The 21922-nt window shown below is 56.3% G+C and overlaps 2 protein-coding genes across 2 annotated transcripts in view; one reads left to right on the forward strand and one right to left on the reverse strand.

Moving 5' to 3' along the window:
• The window catches only part of IGFBP2 (insulin like growth factor binding protein 2), an 88056-nt gene extending 78062 nt beyond the window's left edge, over positions 1-9994 (forward strand). The window contains 2 exon segments of the mRNA XM_067570049.1: positions 2769-2909; positions 7080-9994. Of these exon segments, the coding sequence (XP_067426150.1) occupies positions 2769-2909; positions 7080-7247 (309 nt within the window). The 3' untranslated portion in view covers positions 7248-9994.
• Positions 9995-15982: 5988 nt separating this feature from the next.
• Positions 15983-21922, reverse strand: part of IGFBP5 (insulin like growth factor binding protein 5) — a 28842-nt gene continuing 22902 nt past the window's right edge. Inside the window, exon 4 of the mRNA XM_067570098.1 lies at positions 15983-21128. Within this exon, the coding sequence (XP_067426199.1) occupies positions 20997-21128 (132 nt within the window). The 3' untranslated portion in view covers positions 15983-20996. The remainder of the gene's footprint in view (positions 21129-21922) is intronic.

The raw sequence follows: 21922 nt of genomic DNA on the forward strand, positions 1-21922 counted from the left end.
GTCTGGATTACCTCTGGCAGCTCTGTCTTTTCCCTCCAGGGCTGGGCTGGCTCCTACGGGTGTACTACCAGTCAGGACACAGGGCCATGCCTTGTGTCTCAACAATATATATATTCACTCAAATACCTCTGCCCCACTTACTTCATTCTAAGATTGCGTCTTAGAATAACAAGAGGAAGGCAGCAGCCTTTTAGGCAAGTAGCAAACTTTCCTCTCCCTTTAACTATAACCCATTGCAATAAAAATGACTTATTCCTTCTTAGAACTGAGGAGTTTACATATCACATATGTGTAACGTAACATATAACTGCTGCAGGCCAATGAGGTCCAGCTAACCTGTAAAATGACAGGAACCTAGACTGCTGTCCAGTGCCCAGATTCAGTCTGGATTATCTTTGCCAGTTCTACCTTCTCACTGCAGGGCTGGGCTGGCTGGTTCTGAGGAAGTCTGACTGGTGCTCAACACGGCCGCCCGCTTCTCACCGAGGTGTCTGCGTGTACGTGCGGGAACGTCGGCCTTTAGTAAAAACTTCCACACCGGCTTCAGAACAGCTGCTGAGCACGGTGCCTAGCTTCCTGCGCTCTCGCGAGTATGCTGAAATAGCAACTGCTTGTGGGCAGGCCTCAAGCCTCTATACCCCCTTGTCTGGGGGAATGTCCATGTCCACTCAGAGCAGCTGCTGGAAGTACAGCAATAGAGGTTTTGGCTGAACCCCAGAAAAAGAAAAGAGGGTTACACAGCGTTACCCTTCATTCGACTGGAGCCCTTCCTTCCACGCAGGGGGCGAATGCAGAGTGTTCGGAGAGAGGCGTATGTAGCGACTTCACTACGCCAGCCCCGGCGAGTGGCAGGAGCTGGTGGTGGGATGAGTTCGCCCACCGACATAGGGCCATCCACCCCAGCGCTTACGTTGGTGTTATTTATATCACTCAGGGCAGAGATTTATTCACACCCCCCGCCCCGTGTGACATGATTTATGCCGACATAAGCTATAGTGTAGACGTAGTTTAAGATGCAGATCGGTTGGTTCCTGCCCTCTTTCCTTGCCCATGTAGTAGGTGACACCCAACCTGGGGTATCAGCTTGTCCTTTGTCTTTGAGAATCAGGTTTCCCCACTCTCCACGTCAGTCACGATTTCAGCTGGTGTTCATAACTGCATGTGTAATGTTGTTACATACACCTTGCCGTGGTATTATTGACCAGTGCGTTATTAGTTTTCAAACGATACTGCAGAAGGTATATTTTGTACAAAGATTATTACAACAGTGTGTACAGCATGCGAATACAGGGGTGCATTCGGTTGCACCCACCCCCGTGACAGTCCCCCCACCTGGCAATGGATGTTCTGAATCAGGAGTCCTCAAACTATGGCCCACGGGCCGCATCCAGCCCGCCGACACATTTTGACCGGCCTGCTCCCTCTTCCCAGCCCTGCCCCTCTCCCATGTGGGCCTAGCGGCACCCTGGCCAGAGCCATGCCGCTCCCAGCCCCAAGCAGCACCAAAGACCCCCCTGTGCTAGGTGCTGTACGGACGGAACAAAAAGTCAGTCCCTGCCCCAAAGAGCTTCTAATCTAAGTATAATACAAGAGACAACAGATGGAGACAGACGGACAAACAGGGGAGCCTAGGAAACAACGAGAGGATAGGCAGTGGTCTCAGCACACCACTAGCCTAACCGTTGTCAGGTTAAAAGCATCACAACAAAGGGAGAGTTTTAGCGGGGGATTTGAAAGAAGTAGCTTTGTGGACGTTTACAGGGAGCTTTTCCCGCGCATGAAGGGCTGCCTGGAAGAGAGCAGGAAGGTGCTTGTTTGAAAATATAACAAGTGGGTAATAGAAGATGATATCACGGGTCAATCGGAAGTGAGCGGCAACAGCTCGACAGCTAATGAGAAAATGCAGCCTGTGTCCACCCTCTGCGGGGAAGACGTATGTGCTTGTGGCTTGGGACGCTGGCTTAGTGGTGATCTATTCCCCGCTCTGCCACTGCTTAACCATAGGCAAGTCCCTTTCCAGTCTGTGTGCCTCAGTTTCCTCATCTGTAAAATGGGGATGATGATACCCCATGGAGGCCTAATTTTTAAAGTGCTTAAGAGTGTTAGGCACCTAAATCCCGCTGAGATTCAGCAGGAGTTGGGCATTTCACTCAACTTTAAGTCCCACTGAAAATCGCAGCCTGCTGCAGTAATGTTTGTAAAGCGCTGGAACTTCTGTAGATGCGAAGTGCGCCCCACCCCATCTTCTCTCCCCAGTAAGACTGGCTTAAAGACAAAGCTGTTGCTGTGGGTATTTTATTGCTCGTAAAACCCACCTCCTGGCAGTTTCTGTTAATCGAGCAGGGGAAATACAAGCAAAGACTAACATTCGGATGGCTGTGTATGCAGGCTCGGTTGCTCTATGTCAGTGTACATGCCAGTATAGTGCCCTGGAACTCGGCACAAGCTGCCTGTGTGTCACAGAGTTTGGGGGGCCCAGTTTGAAGATCTGACGACCTTGACAGAAGGCCCCGATAGGGAATATCAGCTGGGCTGGTAAACGCTCCCTGGTGCTTCTAAAGGGATTTTTTTTTTCTTTGACCGTTGAGACTAACCTGAAGGCTGTGTTGAGCGAGAGTTTGAAACGATACCTCTTCCTGCAAGGTGGCTGCCAGGGGCCTTGACCTCACCCCGCATACGTCAGAGAAAGGGGAAAGGGTTTGTCCTCTCTTTTGTTTTAGCTGAAACCTGCTGTTTCCCTGATTTTCTGCTTTCTTGGCCTTTTCCAGACCCCCTGTCAGCTGGAACTGGATCAGGTCTTGGAACGCATCTCAACCATGCGTCTGCCAGATGAACGGGGCCCGCTGGAGCACCTCTACTCTCTGCACATCCCCAACTGCGACAAGCAAGGCTTTTACAATCTCAAACAGGCAAGGGTGGAGCGTGGCTGGGCTGGCTCCGCGTGTGGGCAGCCGCCAGCTTGCGCCTTTCTTCGGGTGTGATTGTTTTAACGTTGCTTTGAGGTCAATGTTCAGCCGTTCCTGCATTGGGGGACGTGAATGTACAAAGGTGCAGCTCACACCAGCCCTCACCTTGCATACAGAGACGCTTCCCTTGGAGATCGCAGGTCCTAGCATGTAGCGCCTCATCATAACCGTAGAGGCCAGGCCATACGTCTAAGTAGGAGATAGGGACATCGACTGTCTTCTTACTCTGCCTTTCTAGAAGCCAGGAGAGCTTTAGTTGGTCACAGCTAATCTTTCTCCAGGGCCCAATGCAGGATTATTCTGTAGGGTTTTGTGCAGGCTCTTTTTAAAAGTCCAGAGCAACTGAGCTCTCACCCCTTCCTTTAGGAGACTATCCCACAGCCTCCCAACTTTGACTGCCAGAAAGTTTCTCCTGATATTCAGCCTTAACTTCCTTCTTCTTTTCATCCCAGACCTTCGCGTTTATAACCTTTTATCTTCAATAATTATTCTTCCTCTTCAGAGTTTATGCCCTTCCTAGCCTTATAAAAGAGGTTATCAGACACCACTTAGTTCTCACTTACAGGCTACACACATTAACTCCTTTTGATCTTCCCTCATAAATCAACTCCTCCGGCTCCTTAATCCTAGCAGCATAGTTTGATAATTACTTAGATGTGTGTTTTAGATGTGCTGTTCTTTTACTGCAGAGTTCAACACTTACACACGTTTGACTTGGCACAGGAAAGATGAACCTTTTAGTCTCCCATTCTCCCCCAAAATCAATCCCTCCATTGTATCTGTTGCTTTGTGCTCTTGTCCTGTCTATCATTGCAGTATCTTCCTTGTAACTAGAATGGCCTGACAACGTTCCCTCCAGGCCCTGCCAAAACCTGCAGTGAGCTTTACACCATACCCTCTAGGTCAACAAACTGTCAGCAGCACTGTCATACCAACAGGGAGAGCAAACCGCACAGCCCTGCTTCCTCTCTGGAGAATGTTTGGTCCCCAGAAGGTCAAATCTAGTAAGCGGCCCACCTCATCACAACTGCCAGGCTGGTGCATTTTGAGAGAAAGGTGTCTCGTATGCAGCCAGGATCCAGATCATGTAGGACTGATCTGTATAAGCACTTTGGATTGCACCTGGACGTTCATGTCATTCCCTCAATTGTCTCCCCATGACCCATACCCATGAGATGCCTTCAGAAGACATTTCCCAATGTTCTGGTAAGGCCAGCTGATCATTCACTTTCTCTTCTCCACTCCCCTGTTGATCTGAGATCTCCACTGGCCACTGTAGATGTGAACATGACAGATGGGTGTGGTGGCTCTGAGATAATCTCAACCCCTTCCCCTTGGGGCTATGAAGAGGCACATGGCTCATCTTGATCTCCAGGGCTGTAATTATCTTGGAATGACCACACCCCATGAAGTTGGCTAATTCCCCTTCAAGGGATTATCTGTCTAAAGGAATCTAGGCTGTTGAATAACCCTCATGCAGTACAGGTTTCACTTGCATCCTGAAGGAAAAGCCTCTCTAAAGATTTCTGAGTGGAGAGCGTGGCTGGGAAATGGCTAGGACTTTGCGCTACGGGACAAATGGTTAGATACTGGAAAGAGCCACAGTCTTGTGAATCCTGCCCCCAAACTCCCTAGCGATAAAAGAGCTGCGAGAAAGGCTAGCTGCTCCACTCTGGCCCCCCATGCTCGGGGGCTGCCAATGGACCAGTCCCTTGGGGAGGATTTCTCGCTGGCGATTCTGGGCAGATCCTGCTGTCAGTGATTGTAATGGGAACCGAGAGACCCCGGCCTTTGCCGGAGACGCTCGGCTCCTTGCAAGACTGAGCCAAATGAGGTGTGATCCTGCCTCCGTGAAGTCAGTCGGGGCTTTGCCTTTGGTTTCAGTGCGTTGCAGGGGCAGCCTCTCGAAAGGTGTCGCAGCTGAGCGGTGGGCTGACACAACAAGGCTGACACAACAAGGCTGACACAACAGGCCCCGGGGCCCCGGCCCAGTCTGGACCTTTCCCAGAATGTGAACAAAATCGTGGCCCACGTCAGCACCTCTTGTTCACATTTCATGACTGAGTGCGTCTCCTCTGGCCAGCGGGGCGCGCCCGCAGGAGGACTGGCTGGAGACTGCGGGAGAAGTGTACCTTCCCAAAAGGGAGGCTGGATACAGCCCTGCGTAGAGGAAGATAATTAATTAAGCTGCTGCATGTGCTCATCAGCCCACTGCTGCCCATGAACCTGACCGTTTTAACAAGGACCAGGGTGTGATTTTCACCTGCAGTCCGCACGGGCCTGGCCTTTCTCCTAGCGCAGTCCCACGGACGCCCGTGAAAGCACGGTTCGGATAACGTGGAGCGCGCTGGAAAACCGCTCTCCAAACACCTACCTGGGCAGCCCTCACTCATGTGAACGGTGCAGCCCGACGGACTCCAGGGAGGGGCCTCGCGTGAGAGGAAGGGCTGCGGGATGGGGCCCTCGGCGCCTGCAGGGTGTTGGTTGTGAACGTCCACAAGCCCTCTCACTGCTGCGTGGTGAGGAGGGCGAGTTGAACACCACTCGACAGTTGGCCCAAATCAGAGCCTGTGCCTGGGGAAGGTTAGCCCTGCAGTTAGTGCATGGTGCTGGGTTCCATTCCTGGGTCTGCCACAGACTCGCTGTGTGGCCCTGGGCAAGTCCCTCCCTCCCTCTGGGCCTCAGTTTCCCCATCAGTACAGGTGGCCTACCAAGCAGGGACAATGCAAGGCTCACTTGCTCTTGCTTGCAAAGTGCTTTGGGGTCTTGGGAAGGGAAAGGCCGCGTGGCATTATTAGCGCTGTTACGGAGCTCGACCCGGAGAGCGTAGCTCCTTCGGGAAAGCCTTTCACCGCCCAGCCTGGAGCCCTGCTCGTGGCTGTCCTCGGGCTGCCTCTGACCCAGCAGTCCAAGGGCACCATAAAGGGCACTTTCCCTCCATCGGCGTTTCCAGAGCCAAGGGCCCTGGGGTCAGCTCCTTTTTCTTTGCTGCCCTGTGTTCGCAAGCCTGATTGCCAACAAAAGCATTTCCGGGCCCTCCTGTGCGGATGTGTCCCAGCACTCAGGAGCGGGGGACCTCGCACGAGGGACTCCCTGTGTTTGGTCCCTTAGTTCAGCTGCAGAAAGTTCAGCTGTAATGTGCACACAAACTCCACGTCTTTTGGAACGAAGCTCTCTGCCATAGTGCTGACAGTGCCAGTCCCCATGGGCTCCTGGTGCTGCTCTCCACAGCTTTTATCTTGGGGGTGTTGCCACACAGGGCAGGGCCTGGGCCTGCTGCGTGGAGCCCTCTCCGGGCAGGGACAGGGAGCCAGAGAGTTGCAGGAGCCGAGAAATATTCCCTCTTCCTCTGTACTCAGACGCTGGGGCAGTCAGCTTCCCATGCTGCTAAGGACACTGGGCCCCACAGGGTGCTGCTCGCTCTGCAGCAGAATTGGCACTAAGGGGGTGTTGTGCTGCTTCTTGGCCCTCCAGAAATCTCAGGGATGTGGGTGGCAGTGGTTTACATTGAGCAAGGATCAGGACAGGGACATTTTGCCCTGTCTGCTCTGCATAGACGCTAAAGATCCCATGGCCCTTTTTGTAAGAGCATTGTTTGACTGGTGCCCTTGGCCGGTGCTTCTTCACCAATGTGCAGTGTGCCAGCTGCCATTCTCCACCCCAGAGGTGGCTGCATTGCAGTGTGCATGTGTGTGTGCACCGGTCTTTCTCTCAAGAGGAAAGCTATTCCAGCAAAGACAGAAGATGTTCATTAGAGATGGGCCGGAACAAAAGCCCCATCTCCAAGCATCCTCTGGCTTTGGGGAAGTCAGATTGAGACGTGCCCCAAACTCCTAGCTCTGCCCTGGGTCCATCTGACAGCTGGGTTCCAAACTGCCCCTGACCTGGAGGAGTCAGCATCTGTCTGCGGGGTGGACTGCAAACTGCAGTGTTAATTAGTATTAGTGTAAGATGGTTCCCTCAAAGCAGAAGAGCCTGTCTCAGTTTCTTACCAGGCTTCTGATTTCATCCTTCAGCTGGAGGCCAAGTCTCCGGCACGCGGGCCCTGAAGCAATTTGCTGTTCATTGTCTCTTCCACCCAGTAACCGTTTCCATCCCCCCCTTCCCCCCCAGTGCAAGATGTCTGTGAATGGTCAGCGGGGAGAGTGCTGGTGTGTGAACCCCAACACTGGGAAAGTGATCCAGGGAGCGCCCACCATCCGTGGAGACCCGGAGTGCCACCTCTTCTACACAGCACACGAACAAGAGGACCGGGGAGCACACGCCCTGCGCATGCAGTAGATGGACGCGTTCCTGCTCACTGGAGACAGGGCTGGATTTTACATGGGTTTCAGCATGTCTATTTATGTTCCGAAAGAGACCGGCTTTGTGCACTGCCTGGGCCCTTGTTCTCTTGCCTTCAGCCCCTTGGGGAAGGACGGGGATGCGGGGTGGGTTGCAAGGGGAAGGGGCAGCAATCGCTTTCCTTTTGTCTTTCCTGTAAAGTAAATGAGAAACAAAGCTTTGTCTTCCGTCGGCGCGGCCCACGCTGCAGCGTGCTAGGTATTCGTGTGTCTCCAGGGTCACCTGCAGCCCGCTGGCCCCACCACAGAAAGCAGTAGCGTAGTGCAAGGGAACAGGGTTTACGCCGGAGGCACAGGTGAAAACCAGGCAGCCCTCGTGAATGTAGAGTCCTGAGCTCCCCCCATGTCTCCAGAGAGCCTGCAGGATAAAGTTCAAAACCAGATGGATGAAAATCTTTGCCCCCAAAGACCAAAGAATGTAAATAATACACATCACCTCCTGCTCGAGTCCTGCCCACCTGGCCCTGGTGCCAGGCTGCTGGTTCTGTGTGATCATGAAGCGGGTTGTGGTGGGGGAGGAAAGGAGAAGAATTCCTGCATTTCCCAGCTGGACCACGCCAGTGCACAGCTCGACTCACCCTCCTCCAGGGAGGCATGGGAGAGAGAAAGGAATTGAGAGTGTACAGCCAGCCCCATGCGTTCCGCCTGGGGAACATCCCCAGAGGTGCAGAGCCCTGTCAGTTCTCGGAGACGTCCCTGGGAGTGGGTAGTGCTCAGAATCTCTCAGGATCAGGCCCCGAGTCATAACCTAAATCTTAAAGACCCAATCCTGGGAGCTGCTGGGCAATCGCACTTCTTGGAGATAGGAGCCTTACGGATGAGGTTGTAATTAAGGGCTTGATCCTGAGAGGTGCTGAGCACCTGCCATTTCATTTAAGGGCAGGTGCTCAGTATTTCACAAGATCAGCCCCTCCGTTTTAGGTGAAGGAACCAGAGTGAAATTGCAGAGAGAGGGGGGCTCTTGTAAACGTAGGGTAACGATCCAGGGACTCTCTCTCTCTTTTTCTAAATAGCAAAAACCCATCTAAAACCCGCACTCCCAGGTGGCTGTCAACATCCCTCGAATGTGGCATGGAACGTCAGCCATTCAGCACACACGTTTTGTAAGTACAGTGCAGTATCTACGTAGTGCTTTGTGACACACACACACGCATACACACACACGCTCTTTCTTTCTCTCTTGTATAGATGTAATAAAAACAATTCTAGGAGCTGTAGGTGATGTTGCACTGGAAGATCAGTTCCCAGGAACAGCTGATGTCTCTCTGCCCTTACTTCACACTTGATTTGTTTCTACATGAAACACACAAAAGCTGAGAAGCAGCAATGAGATTCTCTTTTCCTACAGATGACATTTGCAGGTCTTTACACTTCGAGTAATTCTTGGATTTTTTTAAAAATATATTCAAAGAGAAAGATAAGGCACCTCTACCACAACACTTTGTGTTGAACTCCTCTGAGTAACTTGTGCAGCAGGCAGAAAAGAAGCAGCTCCTGCGTGGAAGTTTGTATAGTTTCTAAGGTGGTGACTAGTTGAAAGGAAAGAAATGGGATTTAAAAGCTATGGCAAAGCGTGCGGACTGCTCACCGGGAGTCTGACTAGATGGCTGGAGCCAGCAATGGCTCTGCCGGACAGGCACCCAGAAGATGGGTTAGTGGCTTTGGAAGAAGGTTCAGGTGACAGTGTCTGCTCCGTGGGGACACGTGTGGCGGTTCAATGACTCTGTGTGTGAGCAGCCTAAACAGTAAAACAATCCACTGGTGTAGCTGAGCCATGCATGTTGTATGCATCATAGAACTGGGAGAGGGGCTCAGTCTGGACGAAAGTGGGCACACTGTTACCAGCTGCAATGAAGGGAGGTTGTATGACCTGAACTTCGATCTGCCTGACAATGTAACACACTTCTGGGCTTAGACTTTCTGTTCTCTTCCTTGCTATATAGTAGTTGAACTGACGCCCTGCTTGGCAAATCCAAGAGTGCTGTCCTGGGATACGAAGTGAGACCAGGCTTAACATTTGTTCTTTTGCTCTGTGAATATTTTCTGCCCCATGCAATGTACTTTTTGGGGGATCTAGTTTGCAGTTAATGAGAATACTAGTACCAGTGCCGTATCACCTGCACTTGAACACACACACAAAGATGAGTTGCCAAAAACAGCTGCAGACTCTTCTTAAATGCGATGCTGATCTATGATGGACAAAAGAAGCATCAAGGGGAAAAAAATCGCACCCAGGTTTGGGGTTGTTAATATGAACAGAAAAATGATTTTTCTTTTTCCTGGAAGGGAATCCAGCTTTCACATTCCAACAGCAAACGACACAAAGAGAACCCCCAGCATGGGAACTGCTCTCTGAAATTAACTCCCCAACTCACCAATCTGTGAGATGAAGTACAAAGGAGACAAAAAAGGGAGGGGCAGGAGTCATCTCTTTTTGTGTATTTGTGTGTGTGTGTGTGTGTGTGTGCACGCAAAACCTAGCCATTGTAAAAATTGGTGCTACCTGTTTTCTGTTAACATCCAAGGGGATTTGTTCTGCTTTTCACGTAAACCTACTGAGCATCAGCTCTTGTCTGCAGTTCGTGCTTTTTTGTTTTGTTTAGAAATCATGATGCTTTCTTTCTTTCTCTTTTGGAAAATCTGAACTGCATAAAGTTGGAATAAATGAAACGGGATGCCAAAAAATGTCATCTTTTTTCCCACCTCTATTAATAGGACATGTGTTTTTGCCCAATGCATCACACATAAACACTGGCCCAGTCCGTTTTGTCCTACGGGAATTGTAATCATTGGACACAACAGGCTTCAAGGAGACTGTAGTCTATTATTATTATTATTATTATTATTTCATTTATTAAAGATTGATCCTGGTTGTATAGCGTTAGAGCCGTGGTATAGGTTAGCCAGCCTGCCTAATGCATTTATTCAGTGCACACGGCTTATGCCACTTCTGCTCTCCTCTTTAATACAGAGAAGTCTTTGGCCCTTGCTCTTCCCCGTACGAACCAAGTGTCACCCAAAGCAGCGAGCGTGCAGGCAGCCTTAACAATAGCTCTGAGAAGTGTGCACATCTCTGCCATCGGGACTTGCACTGAGATGTTCACTCCAAAGCGTAAGGGTGACGTTAAAGGGCAGCATTTCCAAAGTGATCATTTTAGCAGCTGGACGGGGGAAGAGGAGGAGTGAAGGCCACAGAGGGTGGTAGTTGGGAGCTCCCGCAGGGAAGAAAATACAGCCCAAAGGAATGGAGAGAGAAATACAGAGAAAGAAAGAAGAGGGGGAGGAAGAGAAACGGCAAAAGGAGAGGGGCTTTGTCAGAGTTCGGGATGCCCACCTGTACTTCCCTTTAGTGGCCCAGCAAGGGCCTCCACCGTCATGCTTCCAGCTTTCCAGCCCTTGCCTTTCTGGGTGGAGACCCCTGATGCTCTGCACAGTCCCTGCCTTCCTGGTGTTCTTCCCAGCAGAGCCCGGCTGTCTGAGGATGGCTGCTGGCCTTCTGGGCAGCGATGGTTAACAGGAGTCGTTGCTGCAGTCACAAGTGACCTCACAGCACTTCCTTCCTCTGCAAGCCTACTTCATTCTTATGGGGAAAGCATTACAGAGGAAACATCTGACAGCAATAAAAGCACCTGCACACGTGCTAATGAGCTTCCCAGCCTTAACCTCAAGCCTGGCCTGGACTCTGGCAGGAGCCGTCCTCTTCAAGGCCCTGCCCCCGCGTCGTTATGTGTTCAGCACAGCTTCAGCTTCAACATGATGGGGGCTCAGTAGGTCCAGTCCTTCCAACTCTGCCCTGATCGTTGGAGCCCTCCATGCACCGAGGGTCTGTCCAATTGTTGGCTCAAGAAGAAGGCCCTGAGCCAGTTTAAAACCAGGTTAATTGTCCATCAGCCCTTTCTTTGTCCGTCCGTCCCTGAAGAATGCAGTTTGAACTAATAGATGTGCACCTCTCCGGGGGGGTTGGCTTCAAAGGGGTGATAAGGGGGGAGCTACATTAGCCTCCTCCCTCCCTCCTAGAGACAGTACATGCAAGGCCACCGTAACATACCCAACTGCATTTTAATGCAATGAACTCCCAAAGGTGTTATCCCGAATCCCATAAGGCTTAGCTTAATTCAGTGAAGTTGATCTGAATTCCACAAGGTTTGTTCCGGCTATCACAGGCCTGCAGAAGAGCGCCCTGTGCGCTTGGAAGCGCGTCTCCCTCAGTCTGGGCCAATAAAGGATATTTTCTTACCCCCCCTAGTCTCTCTAATACAGTCGCCAGGAACAACACGGCGCCAAGGACATGGCCTATTACAGGCGCTTGATTGGCAGTCTGTGCCAGTCCTGGCCAGCGGCGTCTTTGCCCGTGAACGATGCTAAACGTGACCACAAGATACCAAACACACAATAGTGCTCACATGGAACGGTACGTGCTACGTGAAAGCCACATGCACCCCTGGATTGTCCTGTGCCCTCAATGGGATATCCACTGCCATTCATGGAGGTCTACACGGGTCCCTCATCGTTAGCGATGGAAGCGGCCCGCTCCTCTGCTGCTTTAGAGCAACGGTTCCCAACCAGGGGGGGTGGGACCAAAAATTACAGGGGGTCCATGGGGCTTCAGCAAGATTGAGGTCATTTAACCCCCCCCCTGAGCGCTGTGCTGGCCAGAGTGGAGGAGCAGGCCCACGCCGGCCAAGCGCCCGGCCAGAGAGGGAGCAGTCCCGTGCCAGTGGGGGCCTAGAGAAGCCCCGGCCAACCCACCGGGCCTGCGTCCGTTACGCCCAGTCCATGAGGGATGGGACAAGGTGGGGGGCCACACGGGGTGTGCGGTGGCGGCTGCGCCAGGGAAGGCTTAGCTTCTTACTCAGGTGAAAATAACTGGTTATTATTACTGATGGAATTTAGTGCAGTTATCATTAGCTGCGTTTATAAGGATTATATCTGTTTATGGCTGGCGTGGGGTGGGGCGGGGGGCGGGGAACGGGGGGGGCACCCCTGCTTTAACGGAGTGAGGCTGGTTATCAGACTGAGAGCAAAGAGACGCCCGCTTGTTCTCGTTGAAGGCAAAGACAAGTAATAACCGAAGGGTGAGGTGGGTGTTCTGCGGCTCAGGGCCATGACACGCTCTTTGCAGAGCACCCCCCCCCCCCAGGGGTGTGTGTGTGTGTGTGTGTGTGTAGCACTGACAGACCCGGTCGCCGGCGGCTGGGACTGAACCTGCGCGTCTGAGTCTCTACTGCGTGAACTGACAGCCACAGGCGTCTCAGCCAGGTCTGTGGCAAACGCCTCGGTCATTAGCTGGCCTGGGTGCCACAAGGGGGGGAACAGCGGGCCACACTGAGCGGGCACGGGCTGCACTTACCTAACACACCAGGGCCGACCCCACAAAGCCAGGAGCAAACCGGGGCCCTGTAGGACAAGCCTCTCTCTCAGGACCTAGCGATGCGCTGCAGGTGCTCGGGTCCGGCTAAGTGAGGCGGGAGCTTGTAGCCTCACTCTGCCTGGCCACCAGCAGAGGCCGTCAGGCGTCCCCGACACTGGGGCATGATCCTGGAGAGATTCCAGACCTACGCGGATCTTGCCGACCTGAAATAAGCGAGTCCCAGTTCAGCAGGGTTTTGCCAGATTGTGCCAGGCCGGGTCAAGTTATTGCTTAGCCTTGAGTGCAGGGGACTGGACTGGCCCGTAGGCCCCACGGCGGCCCCCTCCCGACCCCACAGGTCCCTGATGCGCTGTGCTGACTGAGCTGTTTAGCCCCACTCCAGATCTCTGCTGGCTGGCACGGCAGGACCCAGGTCTCTGCAGCCCTGGCAGGGTGGGACAGTGTGGGACAGGCAGGGGTCGGTCAATAACATGGGACTTTTAAAGGCCCTGGGGTGGGAGCTGTCGCACTGACATTAATAGGAACGGCAGCAGGCGGAAACGGTGGCCAACAGGCGCTGCTTAGGATGGGGGAGCTGAGTCTAGGTAAGATGCCTGTGACGAGGCCTTGGGGCGTTAGGAGCCGTGAAGGGGGTGGGGGAGGCACTATAACACAGTGACAGGCAGGGACTAGGACCCCCAGACTGAGAAGGGAGCCAGCAGCCCGGCCGGGGCCACCTGCCTCATTGATCCAGCGTGAGCACAGCCAGGACGCACCCAGCCACGCCAGCGCTTGTGACTTTCTCACCCGGCTTGGGGCTTCTTGGGCCGCTCTGAGTTTGGCCACGGCTCGTGCGCTGAGAGAGAGGAGCTTCTCCAGCTGCAGGGCAAGCAGCAGGGACAGGAACGGGGTCCCTCCCGGGGGGGGGGGGGGGGGGGGAGTGGCAGGAACCCCCCCTGAACCTCCCAGAAATAGCTGAAATGGTTTCACTGGATGTGATGGGTAGGAGGCTGTGAAGGGGAATATTGGGGGGGGGGGGAGGGCGTGCAAGTGGGGCAGCCCCTTTTCCTAGTGAGCTGGGGGGGGGTATAGCGAGGGGTGGCCTGGCAAATCCCCCCCACTCCCACGAGGATAGGAGCCAGTGGCCCCCCCCCCCCCCCCGAGGTGAAGGACAGCGAGGGTGGCAAAGATCCGTGAGAGGGGGAAAAAAAATCTCACACGCCGGGGGGGGAGGGAGCGTCCCGACCGGTGAGTTGTGACTGCTCGGGGCTGGCGATGCTCCATGCACAGCCATGCGTGTGTCCGCGCGTGCAAACACTAGGCAGCTGGGCTGGCGATGCCCGCCGGGGGGTCAGTGGCGGGGCGAGCGCCAGGTGGGGCCCTGAAGGCTGTAGGGGCCCCGAACCTGCGGGGCCGGCTAGGCGGGGCTGTACGAAGCGTGGCCCCCGGCAGCTCTAAACCTCACAGCCCCTGCTGGGCTTCAGGCAGGTGGCTTCAGCCCCCCCCAGCCCTCGTGTGAGGGAAGAGGGGATGTGGGGAGGGCTGCAACTGGGGGTCGTTGTTTGTCCCTTGAAAAGCAGCGTTGGGGGCGCTGGAGCCGGGCGCCGGACTCACAGCACTGGCCACGGCCCAGGGCCAGAGACAGGCCTAGGGCCCCCCCCCCGGGCCCTCACGCTTTGCTGGAGAGTGTGTGTGTGTGTGTGTGTGTTGCATGCTGGAGAGTGTGTGTGTGTGTGTGTGTGTGTGTGTTGCATCCTGCCTGGATTTGGGGGGGGGGGCGCCTTGTGGGCGCCTCTGGGCCTGCTGCTCAGAGAGCCCCCCCCGACTGGTGGCCAGGGGCCTGGGCTGGCGCCGGCGAGTTACAGCTACACGCCACCCCCACCTGCTGGCAAAGGCTGAGCACTGCGGGGCCCCCCCCCCCCCCCGCCTTTTTCTGATGGCGGGGGGACGAAAAACCAAGCGGCTCTGGCCTGTGTGCCCTCTGGCTTTGCTGGCATGGGCGCTGGCAGGGCTGCTGCCCCCCCCCGCCCCCAACCACGATGGGACGCCCGCACAGCGAACGTTTAAACACACACATGTAAAGGGGGGGGGGGGGGGGGACGGTTTGACGCCCATGGGAGGGCCAGCCCCAGGGCTGTAAATATGGTCCCCCCACCCAACCAAATCAGTGTAAGGCCCAGACCTTCTTCACAGGGACCGGGGCCTTGGAAGGGGTTTGGGGGGGTACGATTATTCCCTGGACTTGTGTGGTGGGACTCGGTCTATTTTTCATGGCACTTTCAATACGGACCTGCCCCCCCAACCCCGTTTTGGCTCCAGAACTGGGTCTTGCCTGGTCGGCCGCCCGGGGCCAGGCTGCCACTGCAAACCACGGCGGGCTGGGCTGCTCCTTTAGCCCGTGGGGCAGAGCCCGATGGCTGCATGAGTGCCGCGACCGGCCTGTCTCAGGGGCAGTGTCCGGACCGCTCCATGCGCTGTATAGGCAGGGCATTGGCCTGGGGCTGCGGGAGGGAAGACGCTTGTGCAATGCTGTGCTCAAGGGCCTGGTCGGCGAAGGCGTCGCTCCTGCGGTCCGGGCAGGATTGTTCCCTGCAGCAAACCCCCCCCTCGGTGCATCTCCCGGCTAGTTGTAAATGACTCTAGCGAGGAGGAGCACGTCGGTTCCCTTGGGCTCGGCCACAGGATGATGCAGACGAGGCCCAGGCCCAGCATGCCGGAGCGCTGAGCTAAGCCCTGACACAGACTCTCGCTGGGGCTTCAGCTAGCGCCGTTGGCCACTCCGTGCCTCAGTTTCCCCTTTTGTAAGCTGGCGGGGGGGGGGGAGGGTGGCGAATGATCCTGCCCTTCCTCACATGGGCCTGAGTTCCAGGGCACCAAGCAGCTGCAGCTCCTGTGGGAATCACCAAAGCTTGAAAAATCAGGCCACTTACTGAGGTGCCTAGCTAGGGCCTTGGCTGCCTACGCGGGACCGTTTTGGCCTGTGGGAGGGGCCCAGCAAGCCCATGGGGGACCCAGGAATCGTGCGCGGGCCACACGTGAGGGGCAGAAACACGGGGAGCTGCTCTAGCCAAAGGCTGTCGCAGCTGCTCCCGCGCTGCCACGGCCGGCAGGGGCGACCTTCCTGGGCGAGGGGGCGTGTGGTTTTCGGATGTGTGCCCGCTCTCATGTTGCGCAGCAGGAAGTACGGCCGCTAATCCTGTGACGCTGCAGGACATTGGTAAAAGCTCTCACACGGACACGTCCTTGCATGTCCGGACACCGGGCCGTTTCCAGCGCGGAGCAGGCCCGAGGTGGCCACGCGTCTGTCTTGACAGCGGCCGCTAACAAATGCATCAGAGGCCGCGCAGGAAACCCTGTAGCTACGGGAGGCACGGTCTGGTGTAACCCGCTCACCCTTTACCCTAGGGACGCCCCCTTCCAAACCATCGTCGCGTGCGTGGCTGCCACCCGGCCCACCTGCCACACGCAGACAGCCACCCACGCTAACTGAATGCATAACTTTATTAAATAAATGCTTTGCCTTGAGAAAAGACAAAGATCAAAGAGTAACATAAATTATAAGTTGAATAAATAGTATACAGCAATCGTCACCTTTTAATAAAACGTGAGATTTGGGGTTTTCTTTTTTTAAGTACAAAACAGAGCATTAAGCTCTTTATCCATTGTCAGTTTTTCACAAACTGCTTTCCCCCCCCCCCTCCCTCCCCACCGGTATGATTATGAATATGTCTTGTTTACTGGGAAAAACAACAACAAAAAACAGAGCTACTGTCTGTATGTAAAGCTATAAAGAGCTACCGTAAATGTGTAGTGAGTATTGCGAAAAGATTAACAAAAAAACCAGGCGGGAATGGCGGACTCTGGTGTGGTACCAACTGTGCGCTAATGGTAGATGACTGCAGTGTGGACGGGCTGGACCAGAGCCAGCGTGGCGGGGCGCTGGGGGGGGGCACAACTCTGCTAGCCAAGGGCTGGCTGGGAATCGGGGCAGGGGGGTGAATTGTCGCTTGTTTAAATATACACACGCCATTGAGGGGAAAACAACGAAGAGAGCGAGGAGAAATAGTGCAAAACGCTCTTGTACTAGTGGTTTTAAAATCAGACGGGCCGCAGGGGTACAGCCAAGGACTCACCCCCCCCTTCCCGGAGAGGCTGGGTTTGCTCACCGCCATGGCCTGGCTTTTTCTGGTGGTGAGGTTCTCCCCGGTCGAATCGGACCCCGGCGAGACCCTCGGTCAGCGGCGCAGACGCAGGCTGGAAACACACCGGAAGGCGACGCGCCTCAGCGCTCACCAGCGCCGCCGTTACTGCAGCGCGTCTCCCGTTCGGGTTTGCTCGCCCCCAAATTAAAAAAAAAACACCACGCAACGCCCCCCTCCCCCCCCCAAGCGCCAGCAACGCCCGTCTCAGGGCCAGGCGGCGGCAGGAGAGCCTCTTCCCAGGACAGCTCAATCCCGCGGAGCCAACCTTAGCGCCGTTTTCACGCACGCACGGCCCTGTGGGCTGCCGCGCCCCGTCTCGACGACCCTGCATCAGCCGTCAGCCAGCGGCAGTGCCTCCACCTAGTGCGAGCCGGGGAACACGCCTAGGGCAGCCCGGCGGGGGTGTTCCTCTCAGCACATCCAGCGCGTCCTCCTGGAGCACCCGGGACTGTCCCGGGCCGCTCACCCAGACCCGATGATGTTCCCTAGGGGGCAGGCCTAGTTTTGGTGTCCAGTCCCCCCTGCCCCGCTTGCCCCGGGTGTGTAGAGCGGGAGGGGGGAGGGGGATCCCATTACAGCCCCAGAGACAGTCCCTGTTCTCTGCCCCCTGACCGCAGAGTTCCCCCCCCCAGTAAAGCACTGGGAGCCGTGCGACTGCCTGCAATGGCTCGGCCTTTGACCCCGGGGTAGCCAGGAGCCACGTCTAGCCGCCCCTTTGCCCCAGCAACTTTGCAAGGCAAGGTCCTGGGGCGCGCGCTGGAAGAAAGAGTTGGGAGGTGACCCCCTCTCCCCCCACGCCCGCTCCTGGCCGGTCGCTGCCATCGCCCCGCAGAGACCCCAGCCAGCCCCGGGGCACGTTCCTCCCTCCACGGCAGACTTGCCTCTCAGTGCCGGGAAAGGCTTTCAAGTGTTGGGAACTGAAGCGAGAGGCGAAGGAAGCAGCCAAGCACGGAGCAGAGCGAGTGAGGGGGGGACCAAGGGGGTTACTGGCCTGAAAGAGACGGGAGGGGTCCCTGGGGCGGGCGAGAGGCAGAGGGTCTGGCCAAGCCAGGCGGACGGGGCACGGCTGACGCGGGCCGTTCCCCTTTGGGGTTTACACGGCCCTTGGGCGCTGCTCTCCGCCCCGTTCTTCACCCCACTTTTACCAAACTCTTAAAGCTCCCTTCCCCGTCCCCCAAGAACCCTGCGCTGTTAACCCTTTCCAGCCTGTCGCTGTGCCCGGCCACGCACACACTGCCCTCCCAAGCGAGGGGGGCTCACCCCGGGAGGGCAGAAGCTGGACCAGCACAGAGCTGAGCGGTGGGCAAACAGCCCCTCTTCTTGTCATGCCTAGCCCAGCTCCCAGTTCACGGGCTAACCTTTGAGCTTTGGCCTGTCCCAGCTCCCCCCCATCCACCGCGGGCTGGGCTCACCTCTGCCCCAGCGCTTCCGGGACACTTTGGACTCTGGCTGCCCCGTTTTGGGTGGTTCCCAGGGGTGGGGAAAGGGGGGGCGCGGAAGAGGGTTCCCAGGGATAACCGTGCCTCGTGAAACGCCACTGAGAGCCTGGGGGCCGGCCCTGCGTCCTCCACACCTGTTTGGCTGGCAGCCGGGAAGACGCGAGCAGGGCAACGGCAAGACGTCACCATGGGTGGAGAGGGGACACGTCTCCGACAGCGCGGCCCACAGGACGGAAACCCGTGGGACATGCCCCGCCAGCCTTGCCCTGGGAAGTGCAGCCCCTTGGCTTGGCGCTCCAGGCTGCTGCTGGGAGAAGGGCATTTGGGGCCGTTTCCTCTCTCCCAGCGCTACCAGTTTGTCATCCTCCATCTCCGCTTCGCTCACCCGGTGCTGCTCTGCGGGCCTGGTTCCCAGTTACACTGCGGCCCCTCTGCACAACGCTAGGAGCAGCGCCCCTGGCTGGCCCCCGGAGGAGGGGTGGCCAGGGCACACCGCGCTGGGGCCATTTGCGGGCCCTGGGAAGCAGAGTGTAAGCCAGAGCAGCCTTGAGGCTGCCCTACCTGATGCTGGGGGCTGGGCCGCAGAATACAAGGCTCACAGAGGTGGTTGATAGCCCCAGCATGGACCTGGAACACACGGACTCCCTGCAGGACTCCCACGGGGCAAAACCAGAGGGGCAACCGCCCCATTGCCCAAAGGGGAAGAGAGACACTGTCTAGCCCCCGCAATGCCAGGCTCGAGCTCCTCTGGGAAGGCCGAGGAAGAAAGCCCGCAAGTCCTGTTCCTGCAGGAGACATTCTAGGCTGGGCAGATTCCTTGGCTCCCTTTGATCTGCGCTAGTGCGGCGCGGCGCTGCTAACATCGCTGGCTGGGGGCCGAGCCTCCGGAAAGTGGGAGACTTTCCCGGCTGGCACAGGGACGAAACCGGCGTGCTCTTCGCGCCTCTAGCTCGCACGCGGCTCACAACCAGCCGTGCTCTCCAAGGCAGGCGTATCCTCCGCCGGGCTGGAGGGTTTTTTTGGGGGGTGTGATGCGTTTGGCGAAATCCCTGCTTTGGCAAACTGCCGGTGACCGTGCCGTCGCTGTATGTGGCTAGGGTGCGCAAACGCCTCGTCCTCTTTGCTGCTGGATCTCGTCTGAAGCGACCCTAACGAAGACCTTGTCGTGATGAAATTGGGGAGGGGGGGAAACGGTCTCGAGAGTTAAAAAACTACAACAGGCCAAAGGCTGCAGTGGTCTGCCCAATTCTGGAGCCGCTGCTCGAGTCCGTCAGGCTTTGGTGGTGTCAGGCACAATAGCAGATGAACTGGCCGAAGTTCTCGTGGGCACGGCCCAATTAGGGCACTACAAGGAGCTCTGCCAGGGCGTAGGTTCCTCGCAGGGCGAGAGGCATGACGTAGGAAACTTTCACGTAGTTTTTTACCATTGTAATAGAAAAAGAGAGCGGTTTGCATGTGCGTGTGTGTCACACGCTCCCGGGGCAGCCAATTATTTTGCCGGGCAAGGCGGATATCATTCGTCTTCCATCGCGGCAGAGGGTGGAAGGGCGGTAAAAAAAATGTTGAGCCCGCGCCCAGCGACAGCGAAGCACAGATGTCTCTGGGCCGGTGCACGTGAGTAAAGTTATGCCACGTGCTACACGGTTTGCAGGCTGGCGGGTGCGGGAGGGCCTTCTGTCCAAACACGGGCCCTGATTTTCCAAACACTTACGTGTGTGTGTGTGTGATTTGAAGGATGGGAAAAGTCCCATTGCTGTTTACAGGACTGGGCAGGTGAGTAAAGTTAAACACGTGACTGCTGCATTGCGGGGGTCTATTTTGCACAGCGGAAATAGACACACACACAGAACAGATTGTCCCGGAGCAGTGTCAGGAGTCTTATCGGCCATCAGTGTGCAGCACAGGGCCCCAGTGAAACTGAACGGTAGTTTTTTTTGCTTTTGGCTGTTGGTTTTTTTTGTTTTAAAAGGAGCCACAAATATTATTTCGTCGGTGTTTGCAGCCAGGCAGGAGCTGTTATCCCGACTCTTCTCCTGGAGCAATGCAAACCATCTACGCCAATCAGCCAGGCAGCGACGACCCAGAAATCGGTGCCTATCTCGCTAGGGGACCCGGCGACAGAGCTGTAAATCAAGAGACTTCTCGTGCCAGCGGAGAGGCGCTATTCGCCATGGCAGTGCCCCAAAAAAAAAAAAAAAAAAAAGAAACAAAAGCCACTCCAACGCAAGGACAGAGCGGTGGACGCGTCCCTCGGCGCGGGGCTTTGTCTGGTTCTGCTGGAGACCGTAGAGAAAGTTGCTGGCTAGGCTAAAAACCAAAACAAACAAACAAAAAAGAATTCCCCCCCCCAAATCAACAAACCAAACCAAACCCAAAAGAGAAAAGCACCAAGGCGAGTGCTTTGGAGCGATTCGTACGCTAGCGCTGGCTGCGTCCCTGCACGGGGAGCGGAGAGCAGGGTTTGGGGGTGTCTGGGGTGTGGGGGGGTCTGTACTGAGAAGGCGGCGCTGGTTTGTCGTCTGCTTTCCTCTTCTCCTTTAGTCACCACGGATGAGCCGGCGAGGCCGGGCAGCTGATCCCGAGGTCCTCAGTTTCTTCCGGTTTTTTTTTTTTTCTAAATGAAATGAGAGGGTCGGAGTCCCGGGGCGTGGGGAGGCGTGGGGGGAGGAGGCGGGGCGGGGGACGGCCCGGGCCCTTCACTCGGTGATGCTGCTGTCGAAGCTGTGACACTGCAGGTCGCCGGCCACGTAACTGGTCCCCGGCAGCTTCAGTCCGTACTTGTCCACGCACCAGCACAGGCCGCGTTTCCGCCCCCGGGAGGGCTTGCACTGCGGAGGCGAGGAGAGACGCAGGGGGGGGTGGGGGTCAGTGGCGGGCGCGTCCCGGGGAAAGGCACAGCGAAAAGAGCACCGGGCGGGGCCCAGAGCTGCGGGGCCCTAACCCGGGAACGAGCCGCCCTGGCTAACGGGGCCCAACCCGGCAGCCGCCCTGGGTCTCGCCAAAGGCGTCCCGCAGGACTCGGGAGAGCAGGGGTCGGTTCCTGGCCCTGGGGGATGTTGGGCAGGTCATTTAAACTCTCTGGGCCTCAGTTCCCACTCTGTGAAATGGGATCAATGATCCTTCCTTTCTCCCAGCCTTTGCCTGGCTTCTCCAGGTGGGCTGTAAACTCTCCCTGTCTCTTGCTCTCCGTCTGCAGCACGGCGCCGCCCCCCCGGTTCCCAAGGCTGGGGGTAATCAGTGATTCTGGGGAGACGAACGCTGCTTGACGTGACAAGACAGCCCCCAACGACCACCCCCAGAGGACCCCTGCAGGGCACATCTAGGGCCCAGCACAGCGGGAACGGCACGGCTGGCGCACACGTCTGATGAGCCCGGGGACCCCCGTCCTGACTCGTGGCAAAAGGGAGGTTGGGAGCAGTTTTACAGCGCCCGTGGCCTGACGGCTAGCAGGCCGGATGGGGACTCCGGCTCAGGTTTTAGTCCCGGCGACCTTCGACAGGTTGCAACACCGCTCGTTTTACAGTGGGGGAAACTGAGGCACAATGCTCCTGCTCGGCACAGCGCTTTGAGAGCTAGGGGTGGGACGTGCGGCACAAGAGGTAGGGGTTGTTATTAAAGTCCT

The sequence above is a fragment of the Emydura macquarii genome, unplaced genomic scaffold (genome assembly GCF_026122565.2).
Source record: "Emydura macquarii macquarii isolate MOO-44397 ecotype Brisbane River unplaced genomic scaffold, CSIRO-AGI_Emac_v2 contig_2988, whole genome shotgun sequence".
Lineage (NCBI taxonomy): Eukaryota > Metazoa > Chordata > Testudines > Chelidae > Emydura > Emydura macquarii.